Here is a 17,016-nt window from a genome sequence, read left to right as displayed (position 1 = left end):
GTGGCTGGCCCTGACTAGACAACCGTTGGTGGGGGGGCGTGGCGCTGCCTGAGGCGAGCGCCACTCCTCCCAGGCCACGCCCCCTCCCTCCCCCCGCCACGCGATTCCCCTCAGAGGCAGCTCCCCGTGCCCCACCCCCACACTCAGAGACGCCGCCAACGGCACACCTCACGGAGGGGGCGCGCATGCGCAGAAGGGAGAAGCGGTGCCCCGCCCCCTGCGCGCGTGCCGCGCTCATCGCCCCCCCACCCGCGCCCCCCCATGCGCGAGCGCGAGGCATGAGGGGAAAGGGACAGCTAGGCCACGCCCCTCCCTCGCCCAGGCCGCGCCCCGCCCCCTCCCGCTCAGTGCGGCAGAGACCGGCCCGGCGGCCCCGCCTCCTCCTCCTCCCCCCGCTGCCGGCCCCCCCGCGCCTGCTGCTGTTGCCGCCGCCGCCGCCGCCGTTCGGGCGGGGGAGGGATTGATGTGGAGGCCGAGAGTAGCGGCCGCGCCGCTGAGAGCGCCATGCAGCCCCCGCCGAGGAAGGTGAGGGGGCTGAGGGCGCTTGGGAGACCCGCAGGACGGGGGGCAGCGAGGGGGCCGAGGGTCCGAGGGCTGAGCGAGAGCCCCTGGAGGGGCTTTCCTGGCCCTACAGGCAGCCTGTGTGTGGGGTGGGGGTCGTGTCTGGGGGCCCACGAGCCCCATCTCGTCTGTGGGCGCAGCGGGGGGTTTGGGGTCGGGCCTCCCCTTGGGGGCAGCGGGGGCGCCGCTGGGGCTGTCATGGGGGCTGAGCTGTCAGGGGCGGTGGGCGAAGCAGGGCTGCGGGGCTGCTGCGGGGCAGAGTCACCTGCCTGCGCTGTGGGGGGCTCTGTGCCTGCTTGGCAGGTGGCACAGGGAAGGCATGCTGGGGTGGCTGTGGGGCTGCTCTGGGCTGCTGTGGGGCAGAGCCATCTCACTGCACTGCTGGGAGGGGGGGCTTGGGTGGGCTCTGTACCTGCTTGGCAGGTGGCAGTGGGGCACGGCTTCTCCAAGTGGGCTGCGCGGGTGGAAGAGCACTGAGGGGCTGTGGGGAGCCCCCCCCCCGCAGTCCTGACTGCTGCTGCTTCTCCTGGCCCTGATGGAGGGGCATGCAGGGTCCTCAGACTGCACTGGAGGTGCCTTGCAACTGGATGGATGCTGGTGGAGAAGGTGGTATCTATGGGGTGCTGTGGGGCTTTTGCATTGGTGGCGCAGGAGGGTCTTGCTATTTGGAGGTGGGTTATGATATCCCTTATGTTAGCATGGCTGGATCTGAGGCCCAGGACAGTGGCATAGCTAGAGGGAGGTGCAGGGCGCTCAGGCTGCAGTTCTGTGCATACTTTCCTAGGGGCAAGCCCCATTGAACACAATGGAACCTGCTTCTGTGCTGACATGAATAGGATTTTGTTGTATGGCTTCTGTGGCTTCACTGAGGCTGCAATCCTATTCCCACTTTCCTGGGAGTAAGACCCCTTGATTATTATGGGACTTACTTCTGAGTAAACAGGCATAGATTGGACTCAGTTTTGCAGGGAGCTTCATCAGGCTTGGAAAGGGTCCCTCTCCTTTCCATTCCAGGTGTTGGGAGCCCAATGGTTTGTTTCCCACCACCTGGAATGGTTAGAAGGGAAGGGGCCCCTTGCATGCTGTGGTGAGGCTCCTTGCGAAACTTAGTGCTTTACACCCCCTCTAGCTATGCCACTGGTTCAGGACCATATGGACTACAGAAAAATAAAGGATCACTGGCAAAGTGGCACAGGGCTGTTCTACAGTACTAGGGACCTTGTCTGTTGGTGCTCCTAGTGCAAGGGTAAATTGCAGGGGGGAGTTGAGTATGTGGGACTTGAAGGCAACTTGTTGTGTGGGTGGTTACAAAGGCAGCATAAGGCCTTGTAAGTAAGGTGGCTGTTGGGGGTCGCTCAAAAAAAGGAGAGGTTATGTGGGAATGAGGTTGCAGTGAGAGCTTTTTATGGATTTTGTGGGCAGGCTGTGGAGGCGTGCTGTCAGAGTGTGAGGCCTGGTGATGGAGGCAAGCTGCAAAGATGGAGGCAGAGACATGTGGTGGGGTCTTCTGAGAGCACTGCTTAGGGGAATGGGAGGTTGGTTGTTCTGAAAGTTGGAAACAGTCTAGGTTAAGTGTGGCGTGCAAGATATGATTGTGATGTAAGAGGTCTAAGGTCCTGATTACAGTTGTATGGGTTTTGTGTGTGAGGGGGTGGCACTGGGGTTGTCTCAGGATAAGGTCATTTGGGATAGCTTGAAACCCACATGAAGTACTGTGTGGTGGGATGGTTGCAGGAGCCAGAGCTCTGTGGTAGAGCAGCTGCTTTACATGTATTAAGCCTCAGGAGGCTAGTTAAAGAGCACTGGGTAGGAACTGCAAAGCATGTTTGCCTAAGACCTTGGACAGCTGCTGCTCATCTGAAGAAACATGTTAAAGTGACCAAGTGGCTCGAAGTGATATAAGGCAGCGCTTTATACCCTAAAAGTTCATGATCTGGCTAGAATGGGACTCAGAGGGCCTGACTGCTGACTTGATACATTGATTCACTGATGGTTCACCCTCATTGGCAAACTTTGCAATGTGGCCCACACTCGCTCCATGTTTTTTGGTCTAGTGTGACTGTTGTCCAGTGCAGCAATCCGTGTTGTTTAAATGACTTGGAAAAGGTATCTGACCAGTGAGTAGCCAGTCGGCCACAGGTTCTTTTGACATGGTATGGGATCCAGCGCGTGATTCTGGTGCTCCATCGGTCGTCTGTTTGACAGATGACATGTCCTGCCCATCTGTGCTTTGCAGAAGCCATGTACTTGAGCAGGTCACGGGTCTTGGATTCTTGCTGGAGGTCTTGACTTCTGAGACCATGTTGATTGCTTTCGGTGGTTCATCCCAAGGAGGCATCTTTGAAGTGCCCGGTGGGTGGTTTGCATGGCAGTAACTATGGTCTTATCAGCCCATGTTCCTGTGGCATAGCAAAAAGCCAGAAGTACTATGGAGTCAAACAGGTGAGCTCTCAGTTGCGGATCTTGGATCTGACAGGTGACTTAGATTGATCCCATAGCAGCCCACACAACTTTCCTTAACCTTCTGATCTCAATCGTTAGATCGTTCGCCATGTTCACTTCACGTCCCAAGTGGATGTAGCTGTCAGCTTTATCCAGGGTGGCACCACAGAGTTGCATGTTGTCGCTGCTGACTTGATGGTGCCAAGAAAAGGAGAACTGGGAGTTGATGGCAGTCTTGGAGCAATGAACAGCCTAGTATCCAGTGTCCTGAATTGATTGACACTAGGCTTGTGAACTTTTTGCAGTGAAGTGATATGATGCAAGAGCCATATTGGGTTGGGATAGCACCACAACAGAGAGAATGCTTGTGGATTCTTTCCTCTGTAGAGCTGGGAGCATTGTAAAATATCTTGTGCTAACGCTGTTGTGGAATTGTCGCCTCAGGAGCTTAGGCAGGTATGTGAGAAGTATATTGATGGGCTACTTATAGGTGGAGTTCACTAGAAGGTGACTGGGAAGTGATTGGGGGAATTAGTGCAATAAGGAGGTTTTGTCTGTGATTGAAGTTCATTAATGACCAATGTGATCATATTTATGATGCAAGGTGCTTGGGATATGCAAACGTTGAACTGATAGTTTTTGGATACTAAAAATGTGGTAAGCGAAGATATTTCTCTGCAATCTTTGTGAGCGGTTTGTTTGTGTATTTTAAAATATGGATGAAATGCATTGTGCAAAGTATTTGAATTGTATAAACAAAAGACTAGGCTCCTGTTTGACCAAGATAGCTCGTTATGTTGGGGGTGTGTGTGTGTGATGCCTTTCTCTGCCTTTTCTGTTCTGGTGAAATTGGCAAAGAGATTAGAGCTTCTTATTTGTTTTAAAGCCTGTGCTCAGTAGATTGTTCATATTTGTTAGCTGTATTTTGATTTCACATGGGGATTTTATCTTCCATGGGTTACTTAGGCCATACAGTATTTGATAAGTTTGTTTTGTGTGCTGTTCAAATACAATTTAAACAAGTTTGTGTTTTTGTTTAAAAATGGTAAATTCCTTTTTTTTGTCTGCTTGGAAGTGTGAAGGCCTGCTTGCATGGAGAGTTTTCGTCTAGAGAGATCTGGGCAAGAAAATCTTGTCTCCTTTTGCTGGCATTGGGGGTTCTTGTAGCTGGGGGAATATTTTCACAGTTGGGATTGCAGGGAGAAGGGAAAGGTGGGAGTTGTGGTGTTAGTGGATGGAGTTGGGAAGGATTGCTTTCGTTCTGGAAAGGGGGAGGTCTGTCTCACTATTGTTTCTCCATGCTTTTTGCTCTTGTTGTTTTTTCCTCCCCATGACAAAAAAGGCTTTTTTCTGTACATGACAATATGAGGTTGAGTTATAGCAGCAAAGAATTTGTAAGATCAGCATAGTGGTTGACTTTTAATACATTATTTTATGGGAATTTTTGTTTTGGGGTCTGGGGAATTTCTGGTACTAGTGCCTGTAGCAAGTTGCCTTGGCCCCCCAATCATGCTGCTGAACATCAGCTTGAAAACCCTGAACCTTAACACTACGTAATGTTCCAAGATACCTTTGAGTGTTGTACTCACCACGATTTTTGTACAGTGAAACTGCTAAGAACAGGCACTTGTAATCTGATGGAGTATTGATCCAGATGATTGCACTTAAAGACTGTTGTTTCATACAGCTCTTGCCGGATTGTTAGCCAATATGATGTTTGGTTGCATCAATTGTACTATTAAGCATGCTGAGCATCACAGCATTTGGAAACTTTCTGCTTTCACCGCACTTATTTATGCTCACTATTGCACTCTTGTTCATTTCAAGCTTGTAGAATTGAATCTTTTTTGTTGAAATGGGTTTATCCTTGGAGGTTTGCAAGGTCAAGAAAATTCCATTTATTCTTGTTGGACCTTACTGAAGGGTTGCAAGTCTCCTTGAATTTAATGTTTTAATGTACAGAGTACTGTATTAGTATAATGGAAAACTATAAATGCCAAAACGGATGTTTAAATAGTGCTTTTGGTAGTTCATGATAGCTCTGTTTAAAAACTAATTATGATTAGAACTTTTTTTGAATCCCTAGTATTTCTGAGGGGGTGAAGTGTGTTTTCCTAGGCACCTTCATATGACATACAGTGATCTGGTTGTAGAATGATAGCAGTTCAAAACTTGAGTGACTTAGGAGTCAATCCTATCTAACTTTCCAGCACCAATGCAGCCACAGTGTAACCCTGAGGTAAGGGAACAAGCGTTCCCTTACCTTGAGGAGACCTCTGTGACTGCCTCTGCCTCCCCACCACAGGATGCAGCACACGCCCAGTTTCTTTTCAGCTTTCTGTGCTGAGGTTAGGTCTGCCTCCCCCACTGCACAGCAGCTCCCCCTTCTCTGCAGTTCATGGAGAGTTGGAGGAAGGGAACTGTGCACTGCTAGGCACCCTGCTTCACAAGAGAGCTGGGGTACATATTGTCAACAAGTTTACGGAATACAGCTTTTTCAAAATTGCAGCTTTATGTGTGAATTTTTTTCTAGGTGAAAATTACTCAAGAGTTAAAACTCATCCAGACTGAGCAGATGACAAAACTTCAAGCCAAACATCAAGCAGAATGTGACTTACTTGAAGATATGAGGTAAGAGCCTCTTTTTGAAAGAACATTTGAGTTACAAAACTCCAGCAATTGTTGATGGAATTTCCTCTTGGATTTCCTGCTTTGAAAATCCTAAAGCATTGACCCAGCTGGAAATTATAACTGGAACGAACACACTGCAGACTGCCCCAGTTTATGGAGTGGTGGAGTAGGGGCTACTTTTATGTCAGGAATAATGCAGAATGTATTGTGTGTGTTTGGCAATGTTGCTTTTTTAGACAGGCTGACTGGTGGTTGTCAGCTGTGCCTTGAGACTGAGTAGGAGAAGTAATTCTCTGAAATGGCATTAAATATATATTTAATTCAGTGAAGGTAAACTGCATTTCAGCAACAGTTCTTAGAAAATGGACGTGATGTTGAGATCAATACAGAACTGATGCTTCCCACAAGCCATGATGTTATCCTTCCTTAAATGTAGTCATTTCTTAGTATTCATTTACATACTGAGGCTTTCATGGCCGAAATGTCCAGAAGTTCAGACATTCAAAGTGCCTGGGCTTGAAGGCCATGGTCCAACAAAATATTTTTCAGCTGACATTATTTATCACCAAAGCATCCATGGGGATTAATGTGTACTGTAGATGGTACGTGATGAAATAATCAAAGGACCTGTCTGGAGAGCATTGATTTCTAGGATGGGCGTGCTAAAAAATATTTAAATGTTATGGATGTTATATGCTGCCTTTTCTGCACAGCGCTTCATTCTTCAGTGCCGCCCCCCGATAGCTGAAACCGTGGATAAGGGCCAGTGCCCGTCCCTGTGGCCAGACCCCCTGCTGGTGAGGGGAGCCCAGCTCTCATCCCCTCCAGAGGGGCTGCTGAACTCCACCAAGGCCGCGGACATCCACCTGCAGCCTCCGTATGCTTCAGAATGGCATTTTTTTGCCAAAAACATGGGCCAGCACACACTTCTTCCTTAAAGGTTACACCAATTCCTGGGTATATTTGGGGTGCCGATTCCAAAAATGGCATCCGTTTTGCCCTATCACATCTAGTTTTGGAGATAAAGTATAGCCTTATTAGTGAATGGTTCAAGGAGCTTCCTCATGAGGAAGCCTACACCATGGCTTCCTCTTGAGGAAGCTGCTTGAACCATTCACTAATGAGGCTATAGTATATCTCCAAAACTGGACGTGATAGGGCAAAACGGATGCCATTTTTGGAATCGGCACCCCCAAATTCATAGCAAACCACCATAAAGTTTGGGAAAAACTTTTCTGATCCTCAATTTTGTAGGCCTGTGAAATCAGAAGTGATTTTTTTGGCCCAAAGTGGCCATTCTGAGGCCCGCTGAGGCTGCAGACAAATATTCACAACTTTAGCGGTGCTCAGAAGCCCCTCCGGAGAAAAGGGGAGATGTTCCCTTCACCTCTGGATGGTGGGGGGGGGGCGCAGAGGGTGGACCTCCCATATCTGTGGACAAGTGAAACCGTGGCTACGGGATTTGCGGATACACCCCACCCTGTATGCCTATTGCTGTCTTTTATCTCTTGGTGTTGTGTGTCTCAAAGTAATTGAAAAACCAGCAAGATTACCTCACCTTCTATCCCAGTAGATAAACGTGCCTGTTCAAAGATAGGGGTCAGAAACTGTCCATACACAAACTTCTAAAAAAACTGCATACTCCATCTTTATGGAGTGTAAATTACCTTTTTTCAAGTAGATAAACATGTTTTATAGGGAAAAATAGAATTTTATATGTAAAAGTAGCAGCTATGTGTGATTTGCACAGTAAATTCTAGCTAGTGCGTGTCAGCTTGGAGGACTACATGGAGGACTATTTGGGGACTACATTTTATTATACCTACATGGGATATCAAATCTAAGATCTGTTGATCCCGTTTGCTGATCCCGTCACATTTGTGTGGAGAAACTGAAAGATTGGGGTACATTATGAATTAGTAAAACTACTCTGGGCTTATAACTGCAATTTCTCTTTTACAAACTCATTGAAGCAAAATGACCAAGCACCAACCACTTGATACCTCTGCCCTGAGCAGTGGGATGGGCATTCTAGATAACGTAAACCATGTTTATGCAATCATTATTATGAATGACCCCCCCCCCGAGAGTTGTGGGCTTGTATACTTCTTCACCTCTGTCTAAGGGAGTTGGAAACTTCTTTTTTTTGTTTTCATATGTCATCCAAACTTGGAACTATGGTTAGTTTTTAATAGTTCGTAGTTAACAGTGGGTTGTTCACAAAGCAAAATTTGAAAGTGACAATTGATCCTTGTTGAACAAAGGTATCACAATTGCCTGAGTTAGGACAACATATAGTGCGTATACTTAACATCGCAAGTGGAAGTGTAAAGTCTCCTTCATCTAATGAACAGAGGCGTAGACAGGTGGGGGATAGTATGAGCTTGTATCTCCCCTAGGTTCACTTGCAGTCATTTAAACCATGATTTATTTAGAGGGTTGTCCGAACCTGACTAGGAGTTAGGCTTTCAATCAAAATTGGAGTCCATGGCAGCTGTAGCCCTGATAGTATTTTTATTAGGCAGAATCCTTTGCTCTCTGAATTGCTGGCAGACAGCACTGGGGCCGCAATCTTGTACACTTTACCTTGGGTTATGTATCATTGAACGCAATGGGCCTAACTTCTGAGAAGGAAATATGGGGGTGTGCTGTTAAGGAACTTCCAAGTGAACTAAAGATTTGCTGAACTTTTACAGCTAATTAAGTATTGACACGCTCTTTTCTTTTTCCTATTATCTTAACCTGTTAATTATGAACTGAGAAATCTGATGTCTGCAAGCAGCCAATTTTCAGTTTTTATTCTGTGACTGTTGAAAAATGTGAACATTTTAAGCACAGCAGTGAACTGCATTTAAATTTATGCTTTAGGTGGTGGTGTTACCCTCTTCAGCTCTGTTAACTGCTACTGCTGCTTATAAGATCTGTGAGCAGTTTTAAAAAAAACTTACAAAATTTAGATTTGAAGTGTGCATTGTTAATTATTTGGGATTAATTAGCACTTTTGCACTTTAGTATTGTATAATTAGCAATTCAAAGTCAACATTGGAGACCTACGGAAACTGAATTAGGAGCTCTCTTAGAGAGGCAGAGACATGTGAAAAAACTTTGAACAGTCTAATTTTATGTGCCCTGTGTCACCTAAAATGCGATAGCAAATTAACTGGAAGGGAACCCATTGGATGCTTGCTTTGTTTCCTTGGTCAAAGGCAAGCTATTCTGTCTTTCATACTATTCTCTCTGATCATGTGATCATTTATTCATAGAAACTTTATTAGGGTTTTCCCTCTTATCATTTCACCTAAATGCTTTTCTATAATTCTGAATATTACATATTCTGTTGTCAATGGATATTTATCAGTATATAGTTCTTTTGCTTCTTATTTGATATCCTTCCATTATGTACAGCTAATGTACTTGTACACCACTTATTTTTCCAGAATGTGTCCAGGAACAAGTGGTGCAATCTATACCTCAGCATTACAGGTCCTTATTTCCCCTTCATTGTTCCTTGTGATGTTTGTCCAGAACATTTCCACATCTCTGCTGGAAAGTCTGCTTGGGAGGAAGAGCGTGGGCAGAGCTCCAGCTGCAGCTGGAGCCTTTCAGCACATCCCTTGAGTCAGCATTCCAGTAGTGTGCTTACCTTTCATGTAATCTGTTTTGCTCTTTGCTCCTATGAACATCATGGGAGCTTGCTGGTCCAAGGAAGACAAATTCAAAATTTGTCCTTGAAAGAAATGGACTGATTCAGACAGTGCCTAACTACGGACAGAGTGAGAACATGCAATGTTAAGACTGAAACTCGTTTTTTATCTTTATATCTGTGTTGATGGTAGTCTTATTAGGTTCAGAAGGTTTTTGTCCTAATCTAGTGATCTTTTTTCACATGTGGTAGGATGTTACAGGTCTAAGAGTCTGTGGAAAACTGCTGGCCCATAGGAAAAATAAGAGCAGACCCAGTGCTCTGCTTTTCGTGTGCAAGGCTCTACTTAGGAATGCTCTGTGCAGGTAACAAAGGAATCCACCAACTGCAAAAGCGGGTTGATGGAGCCCTCTGACTCAACTTAAACTTTAACACCCAGGGTTTGACATCTTTAATTCTGTGTGATAACTTCCGATCAGCCTGGCTCAAGGCAGTTTACACAAAGCTGAGACACCTAGGATTCTCTCCAGGGGCTGCACTGGCAATGGATTTGAATCAAGCAAGAGCAACCATAAAGCAGAGGTTGTTGGACATCAAGCGGCAAGAGGATATTAATAGAACTCCAGATTTCTTAGTCACGGAGTTCATCAGGCATATACCTGCACCAGCCACCTATCTCTTGCTTCTTGAGCTTCCAGGGCTTAGGATAGCTCTCTTTTTAGTTAGATGGAGAGCTCTCCCCATAGCATATGTTGAGGGTTGCTACAGAAAGATCCCTATCCCTGAAAGGATTTACCCCATGGCTCAGGCGAGGTGAAAACAATTGAACACGTTTTGTTACACTGCTCATTTTATCACGGGATACATGCTATGTTTATTACTCCCCTTGACTAGTAAATTCTCAGACCTGCCCGATGAGGAGATAGCCAAGGAACTTCTTATGGGAGCTAACCCACACTTCACAAGACGGAGTGCTAATTTCTTGGCAGCTGCCTGCAAAACCAGCAAGGGTATTATTAGTTATGAGAAAACATTCTGATGGTCATCTTTCCTGTTTTTAGTATGATGAGCATTAAACTGTTAAAAAATTTTAAATTTTGTTTGTACAGGCAATGTTGCTATATTTTGTTCATGCTGGTCTTTGACCGTTCTAATAAATTGACTGACTGACTGGTTGTTGGAGCTGTTTGCAGATCTTATTTCTGCATGTGCATGTTATTGTGCATAGGGAAATGGATGAGACATTCGATCATAAATAGCTAATTGTATCCCAATGTGGACATGAACATGCATATGGATTTTAAAATGCTGGACAATACATAATGCTCTCTGGTTAGAGCATATTCGGTTTTGTTTAGAAAGCTTGTGGACCTTAATATAGTCAAATTTTGAATGTGTGACACTGTGTTTCTCTTTAAAAGTAGAATATAAATAAGACTTTGGATTTCTTTCTATACTTGTTTTCAGAACGAACAGGTTCATGCTGTTCAGTGGCTGGGCTAGAATATTGGTTATTGCACCTGTTAGAAGCAGATTCATATTTCTTTAGCAGAGCTATAACAGAAATTACACAAAAGGAAATGTAGGTTCATAATATACCCTAGACTGAGAACAGGGAAGCACGCCTGATTTTGGTGTGTTTTTATGACTTATGTTTTTAACTTGTACTACTATTTGAGGGTTGGCAAGTATTAATTCAACCACTCTGTGAATGTTTCCAATTTACTTGTACCTTTTCGGGGGTGGGGGAGTGATTCCTCTAGAGGGCACACATCTTTATCTTGTTCAGTTGCTTTTGTGACATCCAATCCATTTATCGTAATGAGACAGCCCTAATGAATAACCGCAAGGTTTGAGAGCTTAGTTATGTGACCCATTTTTCACCTGCCCACACTACCTGTCACTGATGGACTTGGGGAAAAAAGCACGCTAGAAAAGCTTAAACATTTATCTCCCTATATTTACGAACTTGGCGCCTTACAGGGTTGTTAGCAGCTATCTGAGTTTTGAATAGTCTCACAGCTTGAGGCAAATAGTTATGTGATCTTTCCATCACCCTGTTTTCATTGGAAGCACTGTGGCACTCACCAGAAATCGTGTCACGGTCCACCAGCTGGATCTTGACCCCCAGTTTGAGAAATACTAATCTGGATATTCAGGAAATAGATTTTATCTTGCAAACTGAACCTCAATAATCCATATGGAAGGAGTTTTTAATAAGTAGTACACTATGTGGCACACTGTTGTGGTAGAATAGCTAGCTTCTGTTAAGTCTCATAGGGCAGCATCTATGTTTAATTTGGTGTGTGTGGTCTTAGCCTGTTCCTTCCTGGGCTTATAAAAGAATGATTTTCTTACCACCTTGCTTATACAAATATTGAAAGTAACCTGATATGGAAAGAATTGAAGTGACGCAAGCTTGGAAGTGTATACTTGGCATAGTGACTCATGTTCACGGAGGGACAGAAGGTGACTTGTCTCAGCAATACATTCACTGTGGCCTGTTGAAAGACAGGCTGGCACTTGGTATCATGTTTTAAAGCTTACATTAATTGCTGATGTGTGGTTCAAAGTCAAAGCCATTTCTTTATTTAAGCATTCGTTTACAACTTCTTTGCAAAGCAGTATACTAGTTAAAAACGTATATTGAAAAAAGTTAAAACACCAGTGCAAACACAAATAACAGCAGATCTAAATCTCGGTTAAAATCTCTAACACACAACAGCCAATCCATTCCATACATCAACCAAAAATGTTTTTTGAAACTGTAGTTTGCACCTGTTGAAGGAAGGCCATCAGGAAAGGGAACAGATTGACCTCAGAAGACATATTCCTTAAAATGGGTGCCATCATGGAGAAGACCTGACAACACCTGTCCCCCATATCCACTGTTTGTATCCGTGGTTTTACTTATCTGTTCACAAATTTCCCCCTCCAGCAAAATGATTGTTGCTGTCTCTGTGCTTTGTGCTGCTGCAAATGCAAGCAGGAAGCACTAACATTCCTGCTAAGACGAAGCGGGTTGGAGGTCTTAAAACACAATACTAAGTGTCACGTTGTTTTCCGCCCTCCAACCTGCCTCCTGTTAGCATTTGCAGCAGCAGAGAGCACAGGGACAGCAAGGCACAGGTGACAGTGACAGGAGGGTTCTAATTGGACAAAGTCATGTGCGCCATGCGGGAATTTGTAAGCTGCTTCTTGTAGGGTTTGCTGCTATCTGCAGTTTCCTGTATCCGTGGTAGCAGCAGGAACCTTCCCCCCTCCTATATAAACTTGTTTGCTTTGATCTGTCTCTGATTCTTGGTTGGCTTTAATTGTGTTTGAGCACAGTCCCTGTGCTTGTCTGTTCAGATGCAAGTCCCATCGTCTTCAGTGGGATTTACTGTCAGGAAGGTGCAGATCTTTAATGTTGTTGATTGTAAACTGATTTGATGATTCCTGTATTGGGGTAAAAAAAGAGTCTAAAAGTATTTTAAAATAAAGAAACCTGTTAACTGTGAGCTGTACAAGTATTGCTGGTTTGCACATAGAGAATTGCCTTGCTGGATCATACCAGGCTTCATTTGGTCTATTTGTTTCCAGCAGTGGCTATTGAGATTCATCAGGAAGGTCACAAGTAAAATGTGAAGCTAATGGCCTTCCCCTGGCGGCTCTCTGCACCTGCTGGTTGTCTATCTGACAGGTGCTTCAGATTCTGCTTCCTTTGTATTCAAAGATCACTGAATGCAAAGGTTATATCTAAGTTTTATGGCCAAAGCTACAAGAGAAAGATGTGTTTTCTATGAATTTCTCTAACTTTTTAAAGAAAAGTGTATTAATGCCAACCATGGAAAGCTACCATTCCCTGAGAATCTTCTAGCTTGCCATGTCTTCACAGGAAATATTACCTACTCTTCTGTTGTGGTTTTATATGGTGCATTGTTAATCAAAGATACCATTCAGAGCGCGATACCATAGTCCAGGGGTGCTCAATAGGTGGATCATGATCTACCGGTAGATCGCGAGGCAAAATGGGTAGATCGCGGAGCCCTGTCTCTCCAAACTGTTAATATGTCAGTTTCGTCTAGTGACTAGACAAAACTGACATATTTAGCTGACACTAAACTGACACTGAAACTGACACTTTAGCTGCTCTTCAGGCATGCAGCAACAAAACTGACGAAACTGACTAGACTCCAGCAGGGGCTCCATACATTAAAGGGGGTGTCTGCCAGACGCTTCCTTCCCCCCGGTAGATCTCCAGGCCTTGCTGGGTTTCAAAGTAGCTCTCGAGCCAAAAAAGTGTGAGCACCCCTGCATAGTCTTTCGAGACTGAAAGTTGCCAACATGATGTTAATCAAAGATAGTCTTATTAAAGTTGCTATGGGTCACCCATTTGCTTTTTAATCTTCAGACCTGTTCTGTTTTTGTTTTTATAAATTAAAGGTTAGTGATTCCAGTGTGTTTTGACAGTCCTGGAATTGAATCCATTCATTTTTCTATATCAGTACTTTCTCTATACAGATTTTCACTTATCCATACGGTGCATATTAATCCAGCCCTCTTTATCCATATAAAGATTTTCAATATAAGGTCTAGAAACATTGGGGTAACATAGTCCACCGTGTTACTCTTTTTATTGATGTTGGTAAGCTTCCTTAAATACCCTTACCAGGAGAAAGGTAGGATAATAATTCATCAAGTAAATAAATATTGCAGTGTTGTCTATAACCAGCTATGCAGTACACCAGGGGTGTCCAAACTTTTTGGCAGGAGGACCACGTCATCTCTCTGACACTATGTCGGAGCGGGGAAAAATTTAATTTACATTTCAAATTTGAATAAATTTACATAAATGAATATATTAGAGGTGGAACTTATATGAATGAATGAAGGTCTTGCAATAGCTGAAGGCCTATAAAAGGCCTTGCACAAAGAAAGGCCAGCCTTTCCTTTGTTGCCGCTGCTGCATCACAGATGTGAAACAGAAAGCAGTGGAGGGAACCCTCGTCCCACAGCTCAAGCGAGTGGTCGAACAGTTGGCTGCCATGCTGAGAGCAGTTGCATCAGGCCAGCGTGGGCTCCAGCAAGTCTCCAGAGGACCAGAGGCTCACTGGAGACTGGGGGCTCCCTGAGGGTTGGATTAGGAGTCCTCGAGGGCTGCAAGTGGCCCCAGGGCTGGGGTTTGGGCACCCCTGCATTACACCAATCTCAAACTTCTTTCCTTCGTAACTCACCTTGTCTGCGGTGGACCCTGGGCCTGTGAGACCGGGATATAGCGCATTATCTGGAAGCGGTTTCTGGATTGCACCAGCCCGTGATCTGTGCCATTGGGTGTGCTATGTTGCTTCCACAGTGCATTCTGAGGCGCGACCCGATGTGACCAATGACATGGACCATGGGTGGGAGCAACCTGAAGCGACTTCTAGGTTGCATACCATTTTGCCCTGCAGCTTCCTGGTTGCAGTGAGCCCAGGACCCACTGAAAATTGGGTCATGACCCAGTTTGAAAAATGCTGCACTAGACATTTAAATCTTTTCTCACAATTTGCTGTAAGTTTGACTGCTACTTCTTGTAGTTGTTCTGCTGTGTGTACATTTTCCTGATGTATCATTTCTGATTTGATTCTGTTCTGAGTAACTTTAGTGAGAGTTGGAAAACAGGCCTGATCTGGCTTGTTGTTTCTCATCTCCATGTAGCGCTATAAGCAGTGTTACCTCTGCAGACAAATCCAATTTGAGAACTACAGAATTTTCTGATGGTATTTTTTACACCGAATACTTGCATAGATAGAAAGACTATCCAAAATACAGAAGTCTATAGAGGTCCCAATCGAAGAACTGTTAGAACCAATTTACAAAACTTTTTTTTAAAAGGCGACATGACTACTGTATGTACTCATGTATAAGTCAATAAATTTAGGTCTTAAGATTGATCCTAAAAGCCTGGGTTGATTTGTACATGATTATGTATGGTAAATCCGATCATGAAATTGCCCTGAGAGAGAGAGAGAGAGAGAGCATGCACTATTACACATACAATTATCAGCATTTTCTGAGCTGCACAGAGCATGTTTGCAGCAACACCAGCCTGGATTGGTGAAGGAAGCCTGTATGGAATGGATCATTCTATTTCCTTGCACCAGCATCGGTTTGGTTGCAGTAGCACCAGCCTGGTTAGGTTGGAGGGAGGGAATAAGCCTGTATGGATGCAGCAGTATCTTGGTTGCAACAACACTAGCCTGGGGTAGGTTGAAGAGAAGGAATTAGCAAAGTCTTTTGGAATGGAGCATTCCATTCCATTCCAGAAATAGCATCAAGTAACCCCACTGGAATGGCCTCCATGAAGGCAACAACTTACCCAAAGTCAACTTATGCAACGGTCATAGGAAATAGCGGGATTTTTGGCTCCAAACCTTCCCTTGTCTCAGGGGTTCTCAAACTTTTTGTGAGTAGAACTCACAAAATAAAAAGGAACGATATGCTTCTGTTTTTGGAAGAACCATTAAAAAACATAAATTAACTGAAACAAATACTGAAAGACTATCATTATAGAGGCTTAAAAATGATCAAAAATAAAAGTTATGTTTATGACTATAGTAGAACAAAAAGATATTGAAAAAATGTTTGTTTGAATTATGCTATTCAAGCTTTAAATATTCGGGAATATGGGTAACAAAAAACATAAATCAATTAATATTTAGAAATTTTAAACAACTTTTTCAACTTATAAAGGTGAAAATGAAGACCTGGATTAGACTAAATTTATCAATGCTAGGCAGAATAGCATTAGTTAAAGCTCATATCCTACCAAAATTTCAATTTTTCTTTGAAAATATACCTTTACAACTAGATATTATTCACAAAACCAGATATTTATTCACAAAATCCACCTTGCTAATGCTTTAGCAACTGTGATAAATACTAACAATAGTTTTGATTAATCATTGAAAATTTTGTATTAGCATCTATGTAAAGTGCTGTGTCTTAATTTGGAAAAGGGCTATATTGCATGAAAAGCAGGAGGTGTTACCACTCTCACCTAATTTTGCTTCTAAGTGAGTTGTGTGGAAGTTTTTGGTGTTCTAATTGTTGGACACACTTTTCATTTTTCAGTAACCTAGCTGTTAAGGTACACATGCTCTACAAATATGGGCTAATCAGAAGCATTTTTAACTGTCATAGTTGCAGAATAAATTCAGGGCGTGGTGGTCTTGTGAGTATGCTGACAATCCTTTGGAGATCTCAGGCTCTTCCATAAAACTGTAGTTACCAGTGTTCCTTTGAGGAAAAGTTATTCTAATTAAAAGGGTTTGATGTTAGTTAGTGGTCTAAATAACCCTTAAAGAGACCTGTCACACATTGTTTCTGCTGAATAGGAGACTTCAGCTTCTAAATTTGGGAATAGCTCAGTCATGCAGAAGACTGAGATTTATGGCAATGAAATCCTGAGGTGCTCTTTGCTGTTTGCCCAGAGGCCAAATGAGAATCATTCAGAGCAGCAAGTTGTCTTAAATGAAATACCAAGCATAGAGAGAACTTCTTTAATTGACTGAGATGGTAGTTGTGCACAACTGGAATATCCCCAATAGATGACTACGTGCCTCTGCTTAAAGACCTCCAATGCTGGAGAGTCCACCATCTTCTGAAGCAGACTGTTCCACTGCCAAATACTTTGAACCAGCAGGATGCGTTTCCTGATGTCTAATTGAAATTTCTTTTGTGATTTAAATCCATTTGTCCTGGTCTTACCCTCTAGA

At 44.0% G+C, this 17,016-nt stretch overlaps 1 protein-coding gene across 1 annotated transcript in view; it reads left to right on the top strand.

Annotated features, from left to right (window-relative positions):
- The first annotated feature begins 389 nt into the window (after positions 1 to 389).
- The window catches only part of FCHSD2 (FCH and double SH3 domains 2), a 164,551-nt gene continuing 147,924 nt past the window's right edge, over positions 390 to 17,016 (top strand). Inside the window, exons 1-2 of the mRNA XM_066619897.1 lie at positions 390 to 525; positions 5,537 to 5,634. Coding sequence (XP_066475994.1) covers positions 505 to 525; positions 5,537 to 5,634 — 119 coding nt within the window. The 5' untranslated portion in view covers positions 390 to 504. The remainder of the gene's footprint in view (positions 526 to 5,536; positions 5,635 to 17,016) is intronic.

The sequence above is a fragment of the Tiliqua scincoides genome, chromosome 3 (assembly GCF_035046505.1).
Source record: "Tiliqua scincoides isolate rTilSci1 chromosome 3, rTilSci1.hap2, whole genome shotgun sequence".
Classification (NCBI taxonomy): Eukaryota; Metazoa; Chordata; class Lepidosauria; order Squamata; family Scincidae; genus Tiliqua; species Tiliqua scincoides.
This window is presented reverse-complemented; position numbering and strand designations above follow the sequence as displayed.